Raw genomic sequence first — 27,189 nt, 5'->3', positions numbered from 1 at the left:
AACCTTCACTAATAAGCTTTCAGTTTCCTAGCAGCATAAAACAGGCTAAAAGAGATTCCAAAATACAAAAATGGGAGGGAGAGGTTTTGTCTTGCTCTAGCTAACCAYATTTCCCCCAAAACCATCTTACCTTTTGTTCATGTTCAGCAATCCTCGTCTTCCCAGTTTTTGGTTTGGTGGGGGTGTTTTTTGATTCGTTGGTTGGTTGTTTGTTTTAATATTACTTTGGCTTCTCTACAATSAGCTTAGTGTGAAAAATTAATGCTCAGCCATGCCCTCATGCATCCTTCCCCTCAAAAGCCAGGTCCCACTGTTTCCCTTGGTGGCTTTATCTGTGCCAGCAGGTTTATCTGATCTGTGCTTTTCACTGCATTGTGGTACACACACTGCACTGGAACTCTTAAGAAACAAGCCACAGAGCACAAGGTGAAATGAAGGTTTATTTGTTGAAAAATAAATATTAAAAAWTTAACAATTTCTCATTTGAGCCAAGTCTCCTGCATTAGATTAGTGCTTCCCACATACTCCACATCCCATATCCATGACAGCCATTGCTGGGCTCCAACTTCTAAATCATAGTAACTATTTTATTTTTTTCCCCTCCCCTCTCTCTGCTAATTCAATGTGCAGCAGTGACTAAATACTACCTTTGGAGGATTAAAGTAGTGCAGGACTTTCATGGGCTGACCACTGAAATCTGAAAAATGCAAAGTGCAGTCTGCAACAGGTAACAAAATCTGTGGTCTGGACTGTCCTCCCCTGGAATCCCAAACAGAGAGGATGGATGAAAACCTGTTACAAGCTACTTTGGTGAATGCAGCCGAAGAGCTGTCATGAACTCAGTTCTCTTCACTCTATCAGGACAAATTCTAAGCACCTGGTTTTTGTAGGGTATTTAGTAGGGTCTCCAGTGTGCTCCACCCAGAAGTGATACAAATGGACTGTGAATATGTGAGGGTTTCACTGAAAAAAAAGTACATTGTCAGTTCTTAGCCATAGTACTTGAAGCAGCCRATACTCAACCTTTGTGTTGGTAGAAAACAGGCACTTTTAAGTATCCATATGACACATGCACCAATATTCTATAAAAATAGGAAACTAACCAGTAACAACCATGAAACGGTTCCAGAATTTCAACCTGCAAGAATTTAAATTCATTTTAAAGAAATGGCAGAGAAGTAGGCAGTGCTAGGATCGCTGGGCTGGTTAAAGTTGCATCAAAGCTGCTCTTGATAGTTCTAGAGTACAGTACAGCTCTTCAGTGTGTRTTAGTGCCCTCTTCCCTTTCAATCTGCAGTTAGATCCTTGTAATTCAAGTCATAGCTTAGAATCATGGAATATGCTGAGTTGGAAGGGACCCATCAGGATGAGAGTCCAACTTCTGGTCCTTTGCAGGACATCCCAAGAATCACACCTTGTGCCTGAGAGCACTGTCCCTGTGAGTAACAGGGATCATACAAAATGAGAATTAAGTTCCTAGATTATCTATGTAGATGCAATTTCCCAGAGTATCTCTCTAGGATACACTGGGTTTATCCAAGTCTTCAGTACTAGCTTCCTACATAATTTCACCCTTTTTTTAAAATAGCAGTAATACTTGTTTCACTTCAAAGTTCACATGCACACCTGGCTTAAAATAAAACCTCAACTCTATCAGCCATTTTTAAAGAGTCCCTTTCACCAAAGGAAYACACCTGCACACACACATTAATAGTGTCTCAAGATTCCCAGCCTTTCTGGCTCAACTTCCTCTCCCCTGTAATCCCCAGCTCTCAAGATCATACYTCTGTGGGTGACAGAAGCAAGCAGAGATCAGATTTGTTTATTCCATGTTTCCTCCTTATTCTTTCTTAAAGGTTGAAGTGAGAGAAGATGACAAGRAGTCAGTCAATTATCCTACATTTGGAACAACATAAGCACAGAGCTCACCACTGCAGAGAACACTTTCACCCAAACCTGTTCTTATACATGTCAGAGAGAGATACTTGAAGGTAGTATTTATTTTTTCAGTTTACAGGTGATATGTCATTTACAAAAAAATTACAGACAATGCATCCTTTCAGTGCAGTTTCAAACTAGTTCAAGAACAGGCAAAAGTCTGTGATGATTTGGAATGCTAGTAATTGACAGCACATGCTTTTTTCCCTTAATTGACTGGGTGGGGTAAGGAATGGAGTACAGATGGGGTGATGAGGAGAAAATGCCAATGTAAATAAGGCCATGCGAATAAAAACTCTTCGGAGAACAGGACTCGTCAGTCTGGCATATTTTTGTTCTCAGGTAATTGATGCAGAGATTGGAAGTTGGAGAAGACATTTGACACTTGTTACGTTCGGTGCCCCTAGAAGCTGCCAGTACCTTCCCAGATCTTCAATTCTAYACCAGTGCTATGATTTCTGATCACCTAATGAGCTACTAAAATAATAATTAAATCTTTATTTCTACTCTCCACCATTTGGATACTCAGCTGTGGTTGCTGGGAAAAGGGAAGGTCAAGCTGAAAATGCAAGCTGCTGCTGTATGGTGGCACAATTACAGAACATGACAGTTTGACTACGGCATCATTAATTTCCTTAAAAGATTAAATACATTAGACAATTCACCACAAACAAATCTATGATTTCAGGATGGAAAGAAGCCCAAAAGTAGTGTGTTGTGAATTAAGTTACATCATTTGCATGAGGTTTGTCCAGCCACATCAATCCAGGGATAAGCAAGATGGACTGACTGACTTCCCCCCAGAACGATCAACCCAAAGCAAAAGGGCCCTTAGTGAAGTTCCTAAYGATAGGAAAATGACATCATCATTTGCCCATCTGCTGTTTGCAGCACAATTGCTTCCTTTCTACAGTATTTGTAATCTTGTACAAGACAGGGTCTACAGGACAAGGAAATGAGTGCAGATTCCAAATCCATTATTGGAAGTTTTAGCCTATGCTTTGTTCCTTTATCTCACTTAATCCTGCCAAGGGGCTCYTAAAAGAAGATGTAAAACAGCAGTCTCTAGGGACTGAAAAGAATTTAGGTARTCTATCAGCTGCTACATTTACGCAAAAGAATCAGAGATTACAAAGATTATATGCAAGCATGACCTTACCTTTCAGAGCTTGACTCCCAGCAGTGATTTCTGTTCCTGAAAGCCCCTCTGAACCCTCCAGAACAATTTCCCGTGACATTCAAGTAAGAGCTGCTGCACAGGAATACAGTCTTTCTGCCAGTAAGGTCTASACTGAAGCAGTGTTACCTGACCTCCTTCCCCAACCAACCTTTTTCCTAGCTTTCCTATACAATACTCTAGGGCTTTTGGGGTGAGAATAAGGACTATCAAATCAATTYCCTAATAGCTGCCATAGGACTATTTCTAAGTGAGTTAGGCAGAGGGTAGAAGGGGATTTAAGGGGAAGATTGTGCATGCTTGCATATATTTACAGGGATCCTCTCCACATCTACTGACTTAAAAAACSCCTCTATTATTAAATTTTGAAAATTAATTTTTGCAAAATTAAAATAAACCCTCAAGGATTAATTGGACATAAAAAGAAACCTATTTTACAGCACTGACTAGTATTACCTTTAGAATCAACAGGAAAAAAACCCACATGCTGTAATATTATTTGATAAAGCAAAAATCGCCCACAACATAATCACCCAAAATGAACCAGTGTGAAGTTTTTATTTGCATGGCCAAAATATGTTCCTTTGGTTCCCCTGCAACTTTATTTCCCTTAACACACTCTAAGGTTTTTGCTGCAGAAGGAACAAGATGCAGCACTGCATACTTCCTTGAACAACCACTCCCACAACACCTAAACATTTAACAGATGTAGCAAATGACAACACCACGAACGGGAAAAAACTAAGTTCCACCATTCAGCATGGTCTGCAACAGCGTCTTTAGGGCTGGCTGAAGTGGGCAACTTCACTTTGGAAGGTCATTTCCTCCTTGCTTCTTTACAGTGTTGGTGGTTTCAATCCATACTTCTTTGCAACTTCTGTCTGGGCATAGGCAGCATCACAGAGTGAGTAGAGGTGGGCCATCTCCATTTCTGATTTGGCCAGGTTGATAGCTTTGTTGAACATTTCAATGGCTTTATCCAGGTTACCTCTGAAATAAAAATTTAGCCCAGTTAAGACTGCCAAAGCAATCTTCCATCTCTAAAACATCTTTTTTTTTTCAGGACTTACACTCTCCACCATTCTTAACTTAAAAAGACTTTGGGAGGAACCACCATAAGAATTTGTGATGATTCTGAGTAAACTCAGAGAATTTGTTACCAASCCTAGGCAACTAGGACAGCTGTTAMACAGCCTTCCTCTTGGAGCYCCCASGGGTGGTGGTGCAGGATAAAATGYTCTCCATTTCACTACACACCAAGWYCACTACAAAGATAATGCTGGGCAACTGAATGAACTCTCATCTTCCCTGAAAGGACTTAGTACACAAAAGAGTAGAACTAGCATAGACAGAAGTATATTATTTAAACAGAAATACTTGCAAACCTTCTCATGGCAATAGTTTAATTGTCTCTCCTTTAGAGGACTAGACATATTAAAAGAAGGCTCAACTGCACTATCAGCTACACCCCCAAGGTTTGCACAATTGCAATACAATGTTACAGAGCAGCACATTCCTTTCTCCCCCAAGAACTGCAAATTGGAGTCCTGTTGGCTGAAGGAGAAAACAGCACAGAATCATCAGTACAGACAGCCCACTATGTCCAAGGACAACATTAGATACACACAAAGCCAKGTAATGATTGAGGAAGTCAATTTAAATGCAGAAGGGATGTATTTAAACACACAGACTCATCTGCATGTTGTCCATTAAGTATGAAATTGGTGATGAGGAGTTGTCAGATTAAAAATCAGAATTACGCCACAGAGAATGGAGGGCTTTACCTAGGAATTACAGACAGAAATTGGGACTTTGGGTAAGAGCCTTGCAGAACACCAGGGAGAAGATCTCAACACTTAYGATCCATAAGGAAATTTAAAGAACTACTGTAACTTCAGAAGTAACTAAGAACTCTTAACAYTGCAATTCAGCATTACCTTTGCACTTCAATCGTTCCCATGGTCTCATATGCAAAATCACATTTGTTATCAATTTCAATGGCCTTGCTTATGAGTTCTAATCCTTTGTCTAAATCTTGCTTCCACTGGAGCTGAAGTAAACTACAAGAGAAAGAAAATTGCAAACAGACTTCACATACTCCTCCCAAAACCCTCATGATAAGCAAAACCATTCCAAATATATAATGTATTTAATTTCTAATACAGGTAGATAGTCACTTAGTAAATTCATGACTTTTAAAAACACCSATGTGAAAGTCACTTTCAATAAGCCACGTTACTGCTTTAATGACTCTGAAGAAAGACAAATTTGTCCAAGAGGACTTCCATCATCCAACAACTTGGATATTGACTCATGAAAATAAAAACTTCAACACAAAGCTGAAACTAAGAGGGCTAAAGGAAAAGTCAGGTGTACTTCAAGCAGATACTCAATTAGCAATGAACAYTGATGGAACTTTCCTGAAATTTATTTACAGTTTAGTCAAAAGAAAATACAGAAATACATTTAAGAGCATTAAGATGCTTTCACAAAGTTATTTTTCCTGTCTAAACTTCTRAACATATACATTCAATTCAGGTTAATTCATCTAAATACACCAACTGCTCCCAACCAAAAGGAYTGCAAACTCAATACRTACCCTTTATGAACATATGTAGTGGCATTGTCTGGCTCAAGGTCAATGCATTTATCATACATTTCATCAGCCTTGCCAAACTGCTGTTGATCAGTTAGTGCCTGAATCAAAAGAGAAACTGTTTGTCAATAWGTAACCACAGTGTGCACTCTGCACTTGGCTAATTCTAATTAAAACTGTATTGACAGTGTGAGATTGRATGTAGTTCATGTATGGTAGAGCAGGCCAGCCACATCAGTTATTAGAGCTAAGTGTCAAAACTGAGGCTTTTTGGAAAACTTCTGTGCTTTAAGTGCACAAATTAGTGACCACACTGTATCACCTGTAATAGGAGATCCACAAGCAACATGCTGGGTGCTATTAATAAAAATCTTTCTAAAACTCTGTACCTGCAAGCTTCAACCCTTCCTTATTCAAATATGCTTTTTCAAAAGGAAATGCATCTATATTGTCTATCTATTTGAAATCAGAAAGTCTCATGCTTCCTACTAAAACATCAGTATGTTTTCTTAGGTTAGAAATTACAGTCTCTATTACAAGTGTACTCCCAACAGCTGTTCTAAACGACTACATGCCACTGGTAGCAGAACAAAAATGTCACCCTAATTCCACACATTTGACTTTCAAATTATTCAGAGAATCTCTGACATTCATCACGTGACAGGCCACACACATGCAGGAAGAGGGGAATGATGCAGAAATGACCTCTSTCTCCTAATAACTACCCTCAACTCTCATTACTTACATCCTGCTCCACCAATTCCCCCTGTACTTCCTCTGCCCCAGAACACCCATAACCATAAATGCAGGCAGCTTATTCAAGACAGCATGTGTTATCATTATTTGAAGAAACATATCCAAAAGTACAAGAGAATTCAGCATTTTCCTTAAGAGAGAGAAAAACATACCTGAGCATAGAGTGCATAGCCCTCAGCACACTTTGGGAATTTTTTTATGACATCTTCAAAGCCTTTCATGGCTGCTTGCACAGTCAAAGCATTACTTCCTGTATAAGCYTGGCGATACTATTCCAAGGAAAAAAAACAGGAGAAAAAAATTACACCATCACCAGACTAAAAAAAGGCTGATCAGGCCTCTATGCATCTCCCCAGGAGTTGCCTACATCACWGTAATTCAAAGTTATTTTACATAAGCTGAGAGAATTGGGATYGCTCAGTCTGGAGAAGAGAAGGCTTCAGGGTGACCTAACTGTGGCTTTCACAAACCTGAAGGGATTCTGTAGTAAAGATGGAGARAGGATTTTTTACAAGAGCATGTAGTGACAGGACAAGGGGGACTGGATTCATATTGAAAAGCAGCAGGCTTAGATTAGATATTAGGAAAAAATTCTTTATTGTAAAGGTGGTGAGACACTGGAACAGTTCCCAGAGAAGCTGAGGATGCCTCATCCATGGCAGTGTTCAAGGCCAGGCTGGATGGGGCTCTTGAGCAACCTGGTCTGGCAGAAGGTGTCCCTGTTCRTGACAGGGGAGCTGGAACCAAATGATCTTCRAAATCCCTTCCAACCCAAGCCATTTTATGATTTTGTACTAAGCTCCTGGTGACATGCCTGTACATCCTACCAYGAGTCCAAATCACTAAATTTGGAGAAGAAAACAGGCAAAAGAAGGAAATCATAAGGCCTGATAAYTGCGATAACTTCCTTCTATTTCAAATGCTCAGAAATTCCAAACTTGGCATTCCTCCTTGTTCACACCATGCAAAGCTGTCCTGAGCAGATTCTTGCACACTGAGTCATTGTACTAGCTTGAAACAGTTTCCAGTTTCTTGATGATGACTGTTTTCCACCATAGCAAAGTTTTATTAAAATAAATTCTATGTGCTCCAATTAGAATCAAGATTTTTCTTCCTCTCCCCCAAAACAGAAAAATGTTCTACTATCTGAACAATGAATGCTTCAGAAGGAAAGCAGCAAACCCATACTCCAACTGAAGAACTGTTGCATTATTCCTTTACCTTATTATTAAAAGACAGAGAWGTTTGTTGCCCTACTTTCCTGTTAAATTGGAATAAACCAGAGAAACACAGTGTTTTCCAGAACTCTTTAAAGAAAAAGCACCCAGATAAACCCCAGCATGTTACCTACCAGAGCGAAACATTTCTGTGCTTGTGCCAAGGCAGAATTGGGTCGCAATCGGATACATTCATCAAAGTCTTCCACAGCCTCCTCAATTTGGTCAAGCAGGATTTTCAGCTAGCCAAAATGAAAGAAATCCTATTTCTCTATTTCATCTGTGCTTCAGACATTTATGTAACAATTCAGTCAGCATCAGTTACTTGTATCATCGAGCTGTCTAGAAACCTACCAAACCCATAATTAAAAATCACTGTCATCATATATTATCACCAGTGAAGCTTTGGCTACCTACACAAGAAGGCAATSACCTTGTGCTGGGATTGAGAATGCTTGCATTTTAGATTGCTGCCATTACTGCTTCAGTATTATGTCCAGTCCCCAAAATTATGCCATAGTTGTCTCAAGTTGCCTCTATGTAGTCAGGATCTGTAGACTATTCAGATGTTGAAACATTTCAGCTTTTCAGCTTGCATTTCTACTTTTTTTTTGTTTGGTTGGGGTTTTTAGGTTTTGTTTTGATATTCTCACTTCACCACAGAAGCAGAGTTAATTTCATCATTCTCTTACTTTACTGTGAGGCTACTGYAAAACACTGATTTTCCATCTGCAGAAAACTTCCATTCCCTTCAGTCAACACATAGCACCATTTTCACTTCTGAGCACTAAAGAGGTCTAAYGGAGAAAGACCCTTGATCCATGGAAGTCTTCCTTACAAAAGAAGGACTTCCTTTTTTACTTCCAGCACCATTCATACTACAGGTCTSTGGCATCAGGCCTCTCTAGGTCTAGAAATAACTCAAGGGCACAGCAGTATCACAAGGCAGAGAGGGATGAGCTGAACAGAGGCAAGTCCAGGCCACAGTGCTGCAGGTGTTATTAAGGACACGTTACTGCTTCTGTGAGAAAGCTTCCTGCTGTGCAGATGCTGCTCTGCCATCCAGACCCTTCACAGAACAGCTACTATCTGCTGTMAATGTACAAAAGCCCCAGTACTTCTAAGTCTGAGTTTATACTGACAGAGGGCTTTTCTATACAGAAATAAACTGCTGCTGCCTGACCTGAACCTCCAAAGCAGACTGTGTTTATTCTGCCAAAGTTCCCAATTAGGAGTTCATGTTTTTCTGCCACAAACAGTAACAAATGTCTCCAATGACACTGTTTTTCCTGTTATTATATACTGAAATAGCCAAGGGTTGGGATCAAATCTCTAGGGTTTCTTACTTGTCCTCGATGGTGGTAAACATCAGCATTCTGAGGATCAATGTCAGCAGCCATGTTGAAGTCCTGAGTGGACAGCACAGGCTGCTGCTGCTGCATGTACATACTGCCCCGCTTGATCAGAGCGTTGGCTCGCAGCTGCAAAAGAGAGWCAGAGAAACATCAGCCACTCCACTGTTTCTCCAAATTTAAGGCTTTGTTACAATCACAGCAAATTTTTCATTTGACTAGTTTCTCCCGACAGGTTTCAATTATTCTAAGCAGTTCTAAGTTTCACACTGACCCCAAATGAACCGACTCCCTTACCTAATTTCAAAAATATCAGCCCATGCTTCCATCTCAGCAGATTTTCAATGCCCCCCAAAATTCCTTTTCAATTCCTCTGCTTACAAATACATCAATGATGATTTTTGAAGCAGCTGAATATACAAGAGCAATTAATGTTTTAGATTTATCCAGTGTGGTTAAGCCTCCAATTCATTCAACTTCACTTGTTCTTTAGTGTAAGATACCACCTTTAGTTTGCACTACTCAGTGCAGCTGTCTCAAAAATCAACAAGCCCTTGAAAAAAACAACCTATCAGGAGCAAAACACTAAATAGACCAGAACAGTCCCATTAAAACATYTGAATATTTGGAAAAACAACTTCTTGAGGTATATTGCAAATTTATCATCTAACTTCTCAATCCCCACWACAATCCAGGTGTGACAGATTCTTACCTTCACATTTGCATCTYCCATGCTGATGACCTGATCTAGGTCTGGTTTGGCAGCACTTGCATTGCCAATAAGTAAGTAGAAAGTAGCTCGCAGAAGCAAAGCTTCTGCCATGTATCTTCCCTTTGCTTCAATTTCTTTTGTGCTTTCACTGATAATTTTATCATAGTTCTCTTCTTCCATATACTGTTTTGCTCTCAAATAGCCAGAGCTGTAAATGATGTAAGAACAACTGTATTTATACATGCATTCACTGAACACTGCAATTTCCATTCAGATTTTTCATCAAATCATTGCAAGTAGTAACTTGTGCTACACTGTTACAACACCAGCATAGCTCCATTGGAACATCCATTCCTGGATGGAGCCATCATAGATGAAAAATGATTTGCACAAAAACTGGCTAAATTATATTGGAAATAAAGAAGAAACATGTTTTAAAGCTTTTGAAATTGAGCTTCATTTGAGCTTGAGGGGTTTTTTTTTCACATGAAGAATAGCAAAATTGTCTGCTATAAAACAGGAGGTGGAAGTCAAGGACAGGAAAGTGAAATATCAAACCTAGCAATGGGCAGCTTGCATGTGGAAGAAAGGATTTAATARCAAAAAATTACAGCRCTGCCTTGTTCTCAGCTGTGTCCTGGATTCAGTGAACCTGCTTGAAGATTAGGACATTCTCTTACTTTTCAAAAAAAATCATAATGCTGTTTGCAATGATTTCCAAACTGACAGCACTGCTAYCTTCCAAAAATAATTTGGAAAGCAGCATAGTAAATCAAAGAACCATTTATGGGGTACTCAAGTTCCACAAAAAAAACCAAACCAACAAAACCAAAACAAAACACAAACCCAAGTTTTTATATGCCAGAACTAACTTCTAATTTATGGGTAATTTGATTCCAGAAAGACAAAACACCCTGTCAGCCTCGGCTGCTGTAAATGAATATTTCCATTCAAAAACACCCTTTTCCTAGCTCACCTTCTCCCTTCCAGTCCAAAGGCTAACTTTCTCTCGTCCTTGGAAATGCTCCTTCAGTATAAAATATTCCTTTCCCCAAAAGGATCATTCAGTCCTCTCCAGTTCTCCCATCTCCTAAGATTTACTGTGATACTGTAGCAAATACTCAGCATATTTTCTCAATCTCATTGTCCTTCCTCTGTTTAGTGCAAGTTTGGAACTAGCCAGTCAGCTTTCAGCAAGTTTTCACTCACAATACTGATATCATTTATACCAAATTATATCATGCCAAGTACTATACAAACAGCAGCATGTTACACTGAGAAGAATGTCCAAATCACTGAAAACTTAATTCCAATACCAAACAATTCCCAACTGTACTGTACACTCACTTTTCTTTTACTTCAGAAGCCTCTCCCTCCTTATCCTTATCTTCATCTGATTTCTCACCCTTAAGCAAAGGTTGGGAAATGATATCATCTGTGAAAGAACTGAAGTAGGATTTAATGAACTGTGGYGAGGGCATCAGAGGCTCCCGATTCTGAAACAGAGAAAGGAATTCCAAGTCAGTAGGTGGTAAGATCAGATGGTAAAGATGGAAATGGATAACAAACATGATTATTTTTTAAAAAAACGATGGAAGGACCGATGTATGACTTTCACTGTGTTATCTGACAGCCTGATATTYTGGATTTACCAGTTTGATATTTAGGGATTCTTTAAGCTTCAGATYCCAATGCAATACCCACCACCAGTGAAAATAAAGTGAAGATATTCAGGGGAGAAGGGAGATAGTTTCTTTCCACATATGTAGCTAAAAATGAGGAGTCTTAGGATATCATAAGACATTGAGGAGATGTCCTAAGGCATTTGGTGTGCACATAAATTGGGTGAGAAATGCAAGCTTGTGCTTTAAGCATGAGCCTAAACTCAAGCAAATTCTGAATGGCAGTTTGCTCMTTTCTCCAACTTGTCCAAGAGAAGCTGCTGTCATTGTTAGAATGGACACTAATGAGGCAGTATCCTAGTGCTATGTGGAACTTGGCCCAGATACCAAACATTTTACTTCAAGTCCCAGAAGCAACACCTCAGGTACCTAATCTTTTCTACAGCCAGAAAATATGTATTGCTCAAAATCAACTGCATGCAAGAATTACAATTCAATCTCTCCTGCAAGAAAACACCTAATGCACTCTTCTGAAGCACACCTATTTTGTGATGTACCTCCACCACACCCACAACACAATTTGTTACCTTGACACCACAGATTTAGATGAATTTCTATAGGAAAGAAACTCACCATCTCAAATCCAACATGTACTTCAACCACCATCAAAAATCAAGCAAGAATGCTTWAACAACAAGGAAGAGCATGTTGGTACCTATCCCAACCTTTCTGTAAACCTAAGGCCACTTAAAATGACTGCTCATAACTACCCCTGTGCTTCCACAGTTCACTSTTCTGCAGCTTGCAAACGTTCATGCACAGAAGTCTGCTCCAACACACCCAGTTTCCGTGAACTTACAAGTTCAAAAAAGCCCTATGTMGAGCAGCACACCAATTTAGAGTGTCTCCTGAATGTCAGAACAAATTTCATTATTAAAGAGAAACAACTGCTAGAAGTAGATCTCTCTTCCCTGCTGAGGTTCCAAAAACTTTGGAGAGGCCCCAAAGGAAAAAAACATTGGTACAATGGCAGCTTTGTAGAAACCAGTTTGTGTCACTTCTTACACTTCAGCAGATGAAGACAGTGACTTGTTTACAACAACTGACAGAATGCCAACAACCAACATTTCAACAACTAGTCAGGTGAAATGAAAATTAGTCAGCGATATCACAAGTCCTACCTTGTACTTCTCTTTGGCCTTTTCTTTTCCAAGGAGTTTAAGAACTTTATCAGCTAATAACATACTTTGCTGGTTTTGGAAGGCTTCTAAAATGCAGACTGCAGTGACATCTAGGAAACAAYGTACAAAAGTGAGACTAAAGAAAGAAATTCTGATAGTCACTGGAGCACACTAAAATGTGCCACCAAGTACAATGAGGCACTGCCAAACTAATACATGTCTTGTTCTCAGGCAAAAGCCTCTGTTTCCAGTTTGTTGTATATACTGTATTTTTCAAGACACCAATTTGTATTCAAAATAATCTTCCCGTGATAAAAGGACTTCATGACATGAATGAAAAGAAATTACATTTATTTTTCTCTCCAKGTACTGATGTAGACACAAACACACTTAGATCAACAGTGAAAATGCATACCTCCATCAGGAGCTTYTTCCATTTTGAAACTCAAGAGGAGAGTAATTATGTTCATACTATGTTTGCATTGAAAGTGCTAAACACAGCTTCTCTTCTGGGACCRGTCTTTATTTTCTACTTCTAAAATTCACATTCAGCCCCATCGCCTTTCACTCACTCCTCAGTTTAAGAAATTTTCCTATATTCTATCTCAAATTTTTTTGCTCACTTCTGTGACTTTGGAAGGGAGCAAGGAGAAATACCTTGCTGGCCTATTTAAAGTGCTTTAAAGAACATGGCTTTCATTCAACAGAGAACCCTCTGCAAATGTTAACCCACTGCTGCCCGAGTGAAGCCTCGCACTGTGAAATGGGCTCTTACCACACACTGTTCCTCTGGATCCTCCACTTCATGCAATGCTACCACGGGCTCTTCCTGGTTTGTTTTCATTTAAACATCAGTGAAGATGAACAGAGTTTGGAATTGAAATTCAAGCAGTGTATTGTCTGAATACACTTRAAAAGTAAATGTCTTACCCTCAAGCTTTAGTAGAGTTTCTGTAATTCTACACTACTAGAGGGACTGTTCAGCCATCATTTATACAGAAACTCCCTGCAACTCTGGCACAGTCAGGAAGCACATCAGAGTCCCTGGGAAAATATGGTACCCTCAGAGCATGTTACACAATCCCAGCAGACACACTGTTGCACTCCAGGCTTGGGTGCAGCAACAACATCTTCCCAAATTATACYACCAGGGATCACTGGAGGGGTCTTCTGCTGGTAGTGGCAGTTTTTGGGRATTGTTTGGTTTTGCCATCCTCCACTACATGGACATACCCGGCATCCTAGGACTTTACTGGCCATGTGTGGTTGGCAGGTAAAAAAAGATTTACAGAGAAACAGTGTAGTGAAAAAAAAAGCAAGCATCAGGTATGAAAAAACTGCATTCTAAACATCAAATACGAATCAAGGCTGAAAATAGCACTGACATTACTGTTATTAAGACCTTACAACTAAGTTGTCCTTTTCCAGTCACTGTAGTCTTASAGGGCATAAAGGCATTCTGCCAGCAGATAAACAGATACATAGATAAAATTTGCACATCTAATTTACCTTCTAATTCGGCTGACCTAATTCTTAGCTGTTACACATAATGRAACTAAATTAACAGATTTGCCAGCCAAAGCACTGCCTTATTTTCTGTCCTTCTTTGATAATGAGCACAGCTGAAAATTTCATTTGTCTTTTAACTTCACATCAGCAAGAATTATTTGACTTGATGAAATTTATGTGGATATTTTCAAGCAGGGTACTGTAGTTCAAAAGTGCCCTGAGACAACACATCTGACCTGTTCTTCCTAATTTCCATGGCTTCTCAGTTACATCTTCCTGACAGTTCAAAATGTATTCTGTTTAGGAATAGCACTTGGAAGGATTTGACACAGTAATTTCTGCCAAATACATARTATTAATATTAAAAAAGTTCTGATTTTCATCTATGCACCAGAACAAAATGCTACTGAAGCTGTTTTCYCTCTAATACCTGTGCAATGCATTTAAATTACTGTAATGCTCTTATTTCTGACCATGTATCTCTACCTGCAAAAACTCCCTCACTTCTGTAGTAGTTAAAATTTCTCTAAAACAGAGATGAAGAAGTCTGTTTAATGCATGGAAATAGAGTGACTGTTGTCTGGGTTATCCATTCAGCATGTTAGAAGAATTCTACTGTAAAGTGAAGAAGTTTCCTGGAAAAAGAATACCTTGAGTTGCTACAGTAACATCAACTTCTCAGCAGTTATTTCAGATGTAAGCAATGAGAGCTTGAGAAATGTGAAAAGGTTTCTTCTGACAAGAGAATAGTTGCAGAAGCTATGAATGGTTTTAAATAAATAATTCTGCATTACTGTAGCCACAGAAATAATACCAAAACACTTCCAGAAGTTGCTATCTGCAAAGCAGCAGAGCTAATTCCACTTTTAAATAKACACAGCATGAGCCACTCACCTTCTAAACATTCCTTCTTATTGTCTAGYTTCTCATGGGCCTTCGCACGTCTGAAGAGAGCTTTGACATATTTAGGGTTGAGCTCAACAGCCTTTGTGCAATCTTGTGCCACTTCTGTCCATTTTTGCTGTGGGCAGAGAAACAGCACAGTGAGAGAGGCTGCACTCAGCTGCCTGTGTTGACTCCCCACAGCCAGCTCTGGGGTCATGCACACCCAACAGTGGCTGCTGCTTCTCTCTKCTTGCCTCTACTTCTGCAAGCTCCTCAGGGAGAAACTGCCTGGGCACCACTGCCTGGGCAAACCACCTRCACCAGAAAAGCCACAGAACAGAAATGGAATTCCTACAGAAATATTAAACCAGACAGAGTACAAATCCCATGGGAGAAGATAATGAGTTGATGCAAAGAGGCTTGCAGGAGGTAACACCAGGTCCAAAAATTGGGTGTAAAAAAACTAGAAGAAAAAGATGGAAATATAATGAAAGCAAACAGTTTAACAAAGTGTTCAACCTTTTTTTTTTAAAAAAAAAAAAGCTCTTTCAATTTATCAGAATAGGCTTTTCCAATAGAGGAACCAGATACACTTGGGATTCATTATAGTATGAATTTGCGTTACACAAGAACTGTTTTATCTCTCCTTCAACACCAGATCTATCTAAGCATGATCTCTCACTTGATATTTCAGACTGTACAAAGCCAACTTTTCCACTCCTTTATACAGATCACCAACTCGACTTCATAAGCAAATCTATGATACCATAATAAGCAACACTGGTTGACTTCTAAAATAACACCAAGTATAYTCAGCTGTCGAGTAAATGTTACTTCCCTATGTGCAAAATTTAGGTCTTGGCATTTACTAGGATTTCTGTGATTTTTTTTGTTTAAACTTTGAAGTAGCATCCTTCCAAAACATTTGACCTTTCACCTTTCTTTCACACTTAAAGAAACACACTCTAGTAGAGAGAAGTCAAATTAAATCATATACAAGAAAATTGTTCCAGAGAATAAAAATTGAAACTTTGTCTTAGAATAACAGGATGCATAAGAATTACATAAGATAGATTGAGAGTAGTGGACAGAAAATAATTTTATTTATATGTAGAAAAGTATGATGAGCTGAAAAAAGCTGCAACAGCATCTTGTTATGATAGCAGAAGATATCACCTGGGAACTTTCAGTGGATCAAAGTGACAAAATGAAATATCGATAATGCTACTTTTTATAATAAACACATAATTATCTTTAACTTCTTACCAGTTGTTCATAGGCAGCAGCTCTATTTTGATAGAAGGTAGAAAGATCAAGGTTTTTCTCAGGAGGGCACAGGCTGATAGCCTCAGTATAACACTGAATAGCTAGCTCATATTTTCCTGCTTTAAARTATTTGTTTCCTTTGTTCTTGGCTGCTTGGGCTCTACCAAGAGGGCTCTGAAAAAGAAAGTGATAGGTCARTTCAGGTTAAAAGGCATCACAGCACACAAGCTATGCACTTTAGGGCTCATCTTCAAAGACATAAAAATGGATCCAAGTCGTAAACTGTAACCCTGACTTCTGAAAAATCTCACTGATTTCCTGGAAAAACACAACAATTTGTTTTTGGCAAGCAGATCAGATAGGAAACAACCTTTTCACAAGATTCACTACAAKGGTAATAAACAATGCAGCGATTTCTCTTTCAAAATCCAAACAKATTGTAATCTTTTACATGGGTGTGATCAGAACCAATGAGGTAAGTTGTTTCTCCAAAGGCTGAATGTGCAAAGACAACAAAGTCCTCAAAGCAATTCAAGCAGAAGAGTTTCCTTCTGAATATATTTAGCCTGTAAGACCAGAAGTAACTCATCAGACTAGGAATTAAATATGGAAAACATCTTGTGGGAAGACCTACTAAGSAAGACAAATAAAACCTGTAAGGAAAATAAAGCTGGATTGACTTTCACACACTAGACAAATCAACTTTATAGCTGACTCCTCTACAGATTCACACACTCTGTTTCATGCARTGACAAGTGCTGGTCCATCACCATCTCAGCAGGGGATGGGAAACTTTGCTGACTGGCTTGAGATCCTGCTAAATGCATCTTTATGTTCTGCACTACATGCTGATCTGTATTTCTGCAGAAACTAACATTGCTACCTGCAACCCCTAGCTATACACACCAGTTATCAAATCTTGTGGTTTGCMAGGGATCAGATGCAAAAATGCTCCCTTTAACAAAGGGGTGAGACACACATTCAAGAAATAAAGAGCTGCAAAAGATCTGAATACTGATCTTCTCAATTCTGCTCCTCTTTCACAGCCTTGCTTCAGGGACCAACATTCTGGGCAGTTCTGGCTAATGAACAGATGGCACACATGCCATTCTACCAACCCTTCTGAGGTGAGAAAGACTACAGACTGAGAGCAGGAATGCCTTAAAGAGCTGCAGGATTCACTGCATCTCACCTGCACTTCAGATCATCTCGGATTTGCTGGGAATTGTCACTGCCTCTCTTTGACCATACTCCTGCCTCCTCTCCCCACTCATCCACTGCCAGGGCCAAACTACAACAGACAGCAGTAATACGAATTTGAAAGCACCTTTGCATTTCATCTGTCTGTTCCCCTTAATATCTCTTCATTTCACGCCAACCTGATAATTTTTTGCATCTAAGTGGTTTACTTTAGAACTGAAAACCTGAGGGGCAGCTAGGAGTTGCTCTACAACCTGTCTTTTAAGGCCTGGCTCCAATCAGATAATGGGYACCACCCTTAGTTCCTACATAAAAGCAGGCATCCAAAAAGAACAATAGTATCCTAGAGGCACTCTCCTGAGGGGAGACTTACAAGCAAAACCATATAAGGGAGAGAATTTCTTAAATATCCCTACTGCCAGAAAAGCTCTTCTCTCATAAGTCATAAATCTTTGGCTCATAGGAAATCAATCTGCATCATCTTTATTATTCACAGAACAAGGCCATCTGCAAGGCTTTCAGATTTTTCCACGGTAAGATTTTAATTTTAATTTGATAAAATATTATTAACTTCACCCCATACACTGTGGTAACTCTAAGAATACATGAGTCAGAATTAGAGTGCAAATATTTTTACTGAGATCCAAGTAACTGTGTATCTAATAWGCTGTTTCTTCAAAACATAACCAAAGTCTCAAAAGGTTAAATTTATTTTGAGTATGTCCTAAATTCAGCTCCAAATACAACAATACTTTTCTTTTAACAAAGGGAAGGGTTAGGCATATGCTGCAAACTTAAATGCATGCAAGTCAACTTGAGTTTTTCCTTGTGCATTTCCAGAGCAAACCACATTAGAAATGCCTTTGTGTAAYAATCTTACAAAATTCAGTGCTGTTCCTATTAACTCGGGTCGAAAAAGAAAAACACACGATAGGCCATTCACACATGTGTTCCCAGTGTGAAAATTATTTAATGCTGCAGAGATTAAGCCTAACTGCAACTATATTATTACTTCATGATCACTGCCAATTGCTTCAGCCCAGGGATCTCCTATCCCAGTATGTGCTCCAGGCTGACCAGACCCTGTGCTCCAGGCTGAGCACTCTAAGAACCCTGCCCCACAGTCCTTGAGTAAAGACACAAGCTATAGATGAGGTAGCTGGGTAACACCGAAGGGCTGCTACAGCATCAGGTGTGGGAATTGTAACTGGAAACACGACATTTGCCGACACCGGGGGCTGTCACTGGTGTTCTGCTGGTTTTTGGGAAGCATCAAGTCTTCAGACAAGTCCACAAAGCACACACAACAGGGATCAAAAACCTCAGAGACTACAGACGTGATGCCAAAATTATTAAACTTAGCAACTCTGTTATCTGAGTAAACTTCTAGTAACAGTTGCTGGATCGAAGACCACACAACCATTCATACASAAATGAATCATGGAACATTTGCTGACTCCGTGGTTACCCCCTGCTGCACTCATTGCATGAGGCAAGAAATGTGGGGTTAAGAAGTCAGGACKTGGAGCACAACAAGCTCTCATAACAAAGTCAACAGTAGTGCTCAAGGMAAGGAAGAAATCAACTTGTTTGTTTATGCTGCTTCAAACTAGACTGCTTGCTCTGAGATGTTTTATCCCTGCACCCTTAAACAAACTACTTGCTGTAGCCYTCAGTATGCATCCAAAACACCATAAGAATATGAAGATTAATTCTTGACATAAGGTCAGTTTTGGAAGGTTTTTCAAGCCTTAAATTWAACCCTGATAAAATTTTTAAGCATATTTTTAAAAATCCCTTCTCAATTGTTGCACATACACAAGATGGAAAYGGATGATGCAAACAAACTTCATGTATTCCATACACACGTAATAAAAAAAACCTCACTTCTTCCCTTTTCTTGCCAAAGTAATAATTCCATACATTATTTCCAATTTCACTGCTTCTCACCTGACCCACAGTCATCCTATTGTGGCGCACTGGACATTTTTTATCCCCAAGGTTAAGGTCCGTACAGAGCATGAAAACCTCTCCACTTTGTCATCTTCCGGTCAAAGAATTTGTGCAACAACCAAACCAGCTCAATAAAATGAATGTAAGCTCACAATAGCTCAACAAAACAAATAACTCATAAGTTAACTACACAAAAAATAACATCTCAGTACTTAGAACTGCTTTCATTAACAAGTCTTAGAACAGAGCTTAAGCCAAAAGACACTTGTGAAATTCAGTTATCAGTTATGCAGGTACCTGAACAAGTAATTACTTACTGTCTAAGGACTAGACAACACTAACAAATTTTCTTAATTTCTACTTTAGCCTCAGCAAATGTGCTTTTCTCACAAAATATTCAGAAACGGTGTGCAAACAGCAGCCTGACAGCAACAGACTGCCAGCTGCAAGAATAATAATGCTTAGTAACTCCCAGCAATGACGGTATTGTTAAACTAACAATTCAGAACTTCATATATTTGTGGGAGACTGTTATTCAAAGCAGAACAAGAAATTTCCTGCCAGCCACCGATGACAGCGATTCACAAAAGAAACATGAGCAGAGAGTTTCAGCATTTTCTTTTGGTTGAAAAGGATTTGCATGAGCCCTTGTCTGACAGATAACACGGAARTGGACTACTGTTTCAGCCATCTTAATTCAACTTGCAAAAAAAGAAAGCCTTGGTCTAGACCTCTTTTTCATCCTCTCCAAGTGAGAGGAAATCTTAATGAGATTAGGTACCAGGAAAAAAAAATCCCGTTCTTTTCTGAATATCTATCTTTCTCAAGTCTTCTTTAAAACAAAGGCATTAAGTGAAAGAAATGATTTTTTAAGTCTTCTTAGCACTAAAAGCACTATGAGAAAAAGTATGTTTACATGAGCTTTAGAAGTAAATTCAAAGCACAAGCAAGGATGTATTATAGTCAGAAATAATGAAGCTGAAGTYTACAGGACAATTTCACAATGTTCTGAGTCAGTCACCTTCCGTTAAATGAATTTGCCATCCGYGCCTTCCATGAATAAACAAGCTGCACATGAGCTGCCAAGAGTGTAACAATTGTTCTACTGCAATTGAATACACATTTAGGAGTTTTCTACACCTGTCCACTACAGCTGGCATGAAACAGAAGGTTGATAGTGAGATTTATTAAGCAATAGGTGCATAGTACAATAGAAATGACTTTTCAGTAACTTTGCTTARATCAATTCAGAGTAAGTACCAACTAATGAGTCTATCTAGGCAAAGGGGTTCAAATCCTGATCTAATGTCACAGCAGCGAGAGAGGCAACATTCAGCACTGTTACTAAAACAGAYACTGGAAAGAAGCCACACTAGGCTGGCTTTTGATCCCAATATGTGGCATCACAAAGACCAAGGAGTTTGTCACGTTCACCCACCACTGCACTCAAGGACTGTATCCACCTCACAGGAAARTGTGTGAAAGCAGGGAACTGCTGTGGACCCAAGTGGCTCTGTCTGCAATACAAAAGGCCACCCAGCTGAACCTCTTCTCACACCAAACACAGAGCTACCCTGGGAACTTGTTGGAAGAGTTAAGGGGTCAGATTTGGACTATCACAGAGCCRCAAARGGAATTGATTRCAACTTCAGGGGAAAAAAGTAYTTAAGCAACTAACACATTACCTCACTGACTAACCAGTCAGTGTCCTGTAAGACAAAGAGGGTATAAAACTGCTGAGAAGTTATCATGGAATAAGTAAAAAAAAATTTAATCAACTGGGCACCAAGTAAAGCAAGACACACAAAGCACTCCATGTTAAGTTACACAATACTCCTCACAAACTAGGAGAACATGCAAAAAGCAAYTGTTACTGAGTAACTAAAACACATTCCATCTAAATTATAAGAAACAACGACAACTGTCATTAACAGATGCMACTTGACTTTACGACCTTTGAGTCATCCATAGATGCAGTTTTACCATCATCACTCAATTGGTCCAATAATACCGGTTTACTGTACTGTTGAGGAGCTGTGCTTTCAGGAGGACTCTCAAAAGTAGTTCAGCTTTTCCCGATATAGCACCTGTGCTAAGGGCTTCTGCCAACACAATGTCAGTCACAGATCACACACTTGGCCACTGCACTAATGACAGGAGAATCCTCTGGTGCAGACACAGCCTGGGAAAAAAATGTGAAGCCTGTGCAGCAGGTAAAAGAAAAGCTTGAACTGCATGCAAAATAGTAACAAGTCTGAGTAAAGAACAGGAAGATATTGGACCTTATATTTTTAAAGAACAAAGGAAAAAATTCAAGGTCGTGTCTTCAGAAAAAGCAAACAGAACATCAAATGGATAYAGGGGCTGATTTAATGAAAAGCACAAAAAAGTATGAATCCTAAGTTACATCTATGACTAAAAGAATAGCTAGCTGACACAGCTGTTGGKAGGGATTTCATTATTGACCTATGTGTTTTCCAAAAGATTTTCCTCTTGCATTTCAACTGTCAAATGAATTACTGGTTTTACTCACTGTGCAGATTTGTATGTGAAATCCATCTGAGTTTCAAAAAAGGCAGATTAACACAATGCAGGCAGTTTTACAAGTAAAGCACATTTTGTGGCTGTAATTTCAATCATAGGTCTAATCAGTAATATCCATAACTAATAAAATATGAGAGGAAACATAAAATCTACATGGCATCATTGCTTTGGATATTAAYAACAGAAGACAATCCTCCACATATACATAAAGCAGTCAAAGGAACTTGCAGACACATTTATTTTCCTGCTACAGTCATATTTGGACCAGCTTGACAATTACCTCATGTAATCAGTCAAACCTGATAACTTCTTCTACAGCTTTCCTAAGCAATATCTCATTTCTTTGGAGCGTAAACAATGACAATCTTCAAGAAACTTTGGATCAGGTCATACCACCCAACCTGTTCTTAAATGCACARAATCTTCTGCTAATTCAATTTGTGGTGCATCACACAATATTTTAAATCAAATGCTATGTAAAGTGTTTTAAATGTTTCAGGTGCTTCTTCCAACAACTGCAGAACAACTACAAACCCCTGGATATTCCTGAAATTCAGAWACACAATCAAGAAACCCAGAGTGAACACACTAACGGGGAAGTCACTGCAGCAAGACAAAGGTCACGAGCAGCCAGCAAAGCAGAGCTCACACACAGCAAGCACACTCCCATAAACACGCCAGATGCTGCTTGCAGCCACAAGCCAAAGTTACCACGGTGAACAAAGTCTGAATTTGTCTTCTGTACACAACTTGCTTCGTGCTGTCTGGTGCCCAGGAAAGAACAAATCACCACATTCAAGTAGCTATTTCAAGGTCCAGCACAGATTTTTACAGCTTACTGCACTTCCAGGAATGCCCGAGGGTACCTGTGATTCACTGGCTGGGGAAGTTGACATCTTCCTCACCACTCCCATGTGTGCCTGCCGCTGCCCGCCCAATCGAGTCAATCTTCTTCACTCAAATGATAAGGTCAAAACTGACTTTTCCCAGCCTCCAGAAGGTGATTTGTTTCATTCCTGATCATTTCAGATGGGAAATTTAAACTGTCTGACACTTCAAAGCATTTTGGTAGATACACAAGAATAGAAGAAAACGCAGTATGGGATATTCTTATCAAAGCCAACCAGYTTGTCAAATCCATCACTTTAAACATTCTGCAACCTCACCTCTGTAATGCAGCACAACTGGCAAGGTGTATATGTGACTGTAGATGCAAAAAGTGCATCCTAGAAGCATTTTTCCAAATACAGATGTACAAGAGAACCATGGATCTGATCTGGACTCCTATATTTCACGCTGTCTTTCAATTTTTGCATAGACCATTTCATCTGAAAATTCTCAGAATGGTACTTTACAACAGGATAAAYTGAAGTTTTGAGAGCATGTCTACTTAGGCAAATTCTACACTTAAACTCTCTGCTGCATAAACTATGTGGCTTCTATATTTTCATAGAACATATTCCATGTTTTAAAACTATCTTGACTGTGTATTTTTTTCAATATGCAGTATGTGGCATCTCACACACAACAGATCACACATTTCCTTTTCAAAACACTATTCCTGGATGAAAGGTACAGCTATTCCAGACCTCAGAGGCAGAGGTACATTCCCCCCTCAGTAGCGCAGATCCATACTCAGTTGATGAGAAGAGGCATTCAGCAATGCCTGTTCCATGTACGGGTGCCAGGACTGTAACAAACACACACTCAGAACAAACTCCCAATTGCTGTGCAGCGAGGGCAGAACTGCATCCATGACCACGTGGCTAAAAGCACTGAGGGTCACACAGGCTGAGCACAGAGAGGCGCAGAGCTCTGGTAGCAGGTCCAGACAATGGTGACAAAGGTGATTAACGGACTGGAGTATCTCTCCTAAGATGAAATCCTAAAGAAGCATGGCCTGGTCAGAGTTGAGGAGAGATGGCTAAGATGGGGACCTCATCAATATCTATCAGTATCTGGCCAGAAGGTGTCAGGAGAATGGATCCAGGCTCTGCTTAGTAGTGCCAAGCAATGGGACATGAGGCACTGGACAGAAACTGATGCACGGGAAGTTCCACCTGAATATGAGGAAGAACTTCTTTACTGTGCAGGTGACCGAGCACTGGAACAGGMTGCCCAGAGGTTGTGGAGTCTCCCTCACTGGAAATATTCCAGACCCACCTGGACACAATCCTGTGCAATGCGCCCCGGAATGACCCTACTGGACCAGGGAGACTGGACCAGTGCTGTGGTCCCTTCCAACCTGCCCAGTCTGACTCTGTGACCTGCCGGGAGTGTCAGAGCACGATGTCACCCGAGTTCCATGCCATCAGAAGCCTGCTCGGCGGTGGGGACCGACGCCGTGACCGCCGCTTTCCGGACGGGGCCAGCGGCCTGCCGGGCCCTGCCTCCCTCAGATCGCAGCCCGGGCGTCCCCCACGCGGCTCCAGGCGGCCCGGCTGGCGGCGGGACCCCGGCCACGGCCCCCACGCGGTGAGCCCGGCCCCTGCCGCCGCAACAGGCGGCACCGCTCCCCGCTCACCATCTCCTCGTGTCCAGGCCCGTCGGGCTGYCCGGAGCCGCTGTCGCCGCCAGGCCCGGGGCTCGCCCGCCCCTCAGGGGTCTTCCGCTCGCTCGCGCCCTTCCCGCGCCGCGCCGCCCGCCGCCCCCACAGGTAGATCGCGCCGGCRCCCAGCAGGATGGGCGCACCCAGCACCAGCGCCACCTGCCAGCGGGACAGCCCCGCGGTGCCGCCGCTGCCCGGCGCCTCCACGGGCTTCGAGGCGGCCATGACGCCCGGGAGGAGCAGGAGGAGGGAGGGTCAGCGGACACGCGGGGCGCGCCGGGAGGGCGCGGGGAGAGCGGCAGCTTCCGCCCGCCCACAGCGCCCCCTGCCCGCCTGGAGGGGCACCCGCAGACCTGTCAGGGAGCCCGGGCGGGAGGGGTCGGGCTGAGGGGCCGGCTCGGGCTGAGGGGCCGGCTCGGGCTGGGGGCCGGCTCGGGCTGAGGGGGGCCGGCTCGGGCTGGGGGGCCGGCTCGGGCTGAGGGCCGGCTCGGGCTGAGGGCCGGCTCGGGCTGAGGGGCCGGCTCGGGCTGAGGGGCCGGCTCGGGCTGAGGGGAGTTCACAGCCGAACAACCGGAGTGGCTTCGGAGCCGGAGTGATCCGTGCACAAGGAGCCCTGGGCCAGTCACACGAGAAGGGCAGTCCACATCTGGAATGCTGCATCCCGTTCTGGGCTCCTCAGTATCGGAGAGACATGGAGCTCCTGGAGTGGGTTCCGCAGAGTTCAGTGAAGATAATTAAGGGCCTGGAGCATCTCTCTTAGGAGGAAAGGCTGAGGGAGCTGGGGCTGTTCAGCCTCGAGAAGAGACGGCTGAGAGGGGCCCTTATCAATGTCTACAAGAACCTAAAGTGGGGGTTCCAAGAAGATGGTTTCTGGCTCTTCTCGGTGGAGCCGAGCAATGGGACAAGAGACAATGGGCAGAAAGTGATGCACAGAAGTTCCACCTGAATGTAAAGAACTTTTACTGTGAGGGTGACTGAGCACTGGGACAGGTTGCCCAGAGAGTTTGTAGTGTCTCCATGACTGGAGATACTCCAGACCCGTCTGGACACAATCCTGTGCCATGTGCTCTGGAATGACCCTGCTGGAGCAGGGAGTTTTTGGGCCAGATTATCCAGTGTGGTTCCTTCCAATCTAACCATCCTGCGGTTCTGTGAAGCTTCAGCTGACATGACTGATTCAAACTTTCTGGGACTTTGTACTGAAGAGTTTTGAAGCAATTCTTGTTTTAAATTACACCTTTCTTTTTTGCAGCTATTAATCGAATTTGTCATTAAAATCTTTTAATATGCAATACTGGAATTTCATTCCTCTGTGTGTCTATGCCTAGTTAGCATCCCTACTCGTAGGCAGAGGAAGCTTATGTTTCTGTCTGCACTTATTTCCCTGAAGCACTCGGCTGAAGATGAGGAGGAGTTTTCTTTGACATGTTACTACAATCAGATAACTTCCGTAATCTCATGCCTGGAATTTCATTGTAGGTGGGAGGGAAATGTAAGAAGACACATATTGCACAGAAGGAAAAAGGACTGCAAATAAAAGCAACAAGATTGCAAAGTGAACATATTTAGGATCCCAACTAAAATTTGCCCTGAGGTGCTCTGAGTCAGTATATCTTTGTGCCTGGTAGTAAACAACTTGAAACATATCCTTTGTTGATTATTACTATTTATATGAGCATATTTTAACAAAGCTGTGGGACAATCTCTCCCAGTTCTCCCTGTCACCTGTCTCAGCAAGGCAGAAGCATTTCCTATTCCACACAACAACTTGCAGCTCTGTCTCGCACATCAGTAAAGAACTTGAACCTCACAACAGATAATATGTATCCAACACATCCCTAGCTTCTAGCACCGCCTCAGTTCCACCCACATGGTGTTTGCTGTAGGCCTTCAGATGGGCCGTGCCTGTACAAATGGGTGGCCTCCAGGATGTAAGTCACGTTCAGGCTGTTTGAATATTGCCAGGAGTGTCCTTCCCCATCTAGAGAATCAGCTCACGCATCTTCTTCTTATTGCTTTAGGTGTCTTTTTACTGTTTTGTATTCGTCTTGCTCCTGTCCAGGCTGCTGCAGGCTTGGTTGTGTCTCCAAGCTCTCATGGGCTATATGAGGTGATGCTGTCTACACACCCACGTACTCAGGTCCCTCTGCTGATCACTAAACTCTTGACTGCCCTGCATGAGGTAAAACTTGGGCAAATTGCCATCCATGACCAGCTATTCCCTTCACCCATATTGTTCAGAATGAGCAGTCCTACATGGTATTAAACCTCACAGCTACACCCACATAGATGAAACTGGAGTTTTGTAACCACATCCATAGTTCTAAATAGGTTGGGGAAAAGACAAGYTTTAATGCTGGGTCACTGATTCTCTGTAATGCTACATTACCAGACGGCTTTTTGGGATATATCTGGCCAAGATAACCAGCAATGCCTGGGCTACAGGAGAACACCTAGCACACACCAAGGACTGCTTCCAATAAGAAGTTAGATTTGGGTTCTTCTTCCTGTGCAATTTTCCAGCACCATCCCAACAGGCTTTACAGCCTTATAGCCCCCCTTGTCCTCCTGCCAGGTCCTAAACCAAGTAACACATCTTCCAATTTCTTACCCTACAAACAGCAGTTTTATAGGCTACAACAGTTTTTRTATTGTATCAGATATTTTGAAATAAAGGAGACACACAAATGACAACAAGGTATTACAGCCACAATGCAGTACATAGATGGTCAA

General features: G+C 41.3%; 1 protein-coding gene across 1 annotated transcript; it reads right to left on the bottom strand.

The window, feature by feature from the left end:
• Positions 1-422: 422 nt before the first annotated feature.
• On the bottom strand, positions 423-24,716 carry TOMM70 (translocase of outer mitochondrial membrane 70). Its single transcript, XM_057364162.1, has 12 exons — positions 24,433-24,716; positions 16,212-16,385; positions 14,955-15,081; positions 12,552-12,661; positions 11,096-11,244; positions 9,749-9,956; positions 9,031-9,165; positions 7,819-7,926; positions 6,620-6,736; positions 5,715-5,812; positions 5,053-5,175; positions 423-4,105 (listed from the first exon to the last, which is right to left on the bottom strand). Exons 1-12 carry the CDS (start codon positions 24,679-24,681, stop codon positions 3,952-3,954), a joined length of 1,752 nt encoding a protein of 583 aa, XP_057220145.1. The 5' UTR covers positions 24,682-24,716; the 3' UTR covers positions 423-3,951.
• Between the last annotated feature and the right edge of the window lie 2,473 nt (positions 24,717-27,189).

The sequence above is a fragment of the Malurus melanocephalus genome, unplaced genomic scaffold (assembly GCF_030028575.1).
Source record: "Malurus melanocephalus ecotype Western Australia unplaced genomic scaffold, MMel_1.1 scaffold_36, whole genome shotgun sequence".
In the NCBI taxonomy this organism is placed as follows: Eukaryota; Metazoa; Chordata; class Aves; order Passeriformes; family Maluridae; genus Malurus; species Malurus melanocephalus.
The sequence above is the reverse complement of the archived record's forward strand: the minus strand, read 5'-3'. Positions and strand labels throughout refer to the sequence as shown.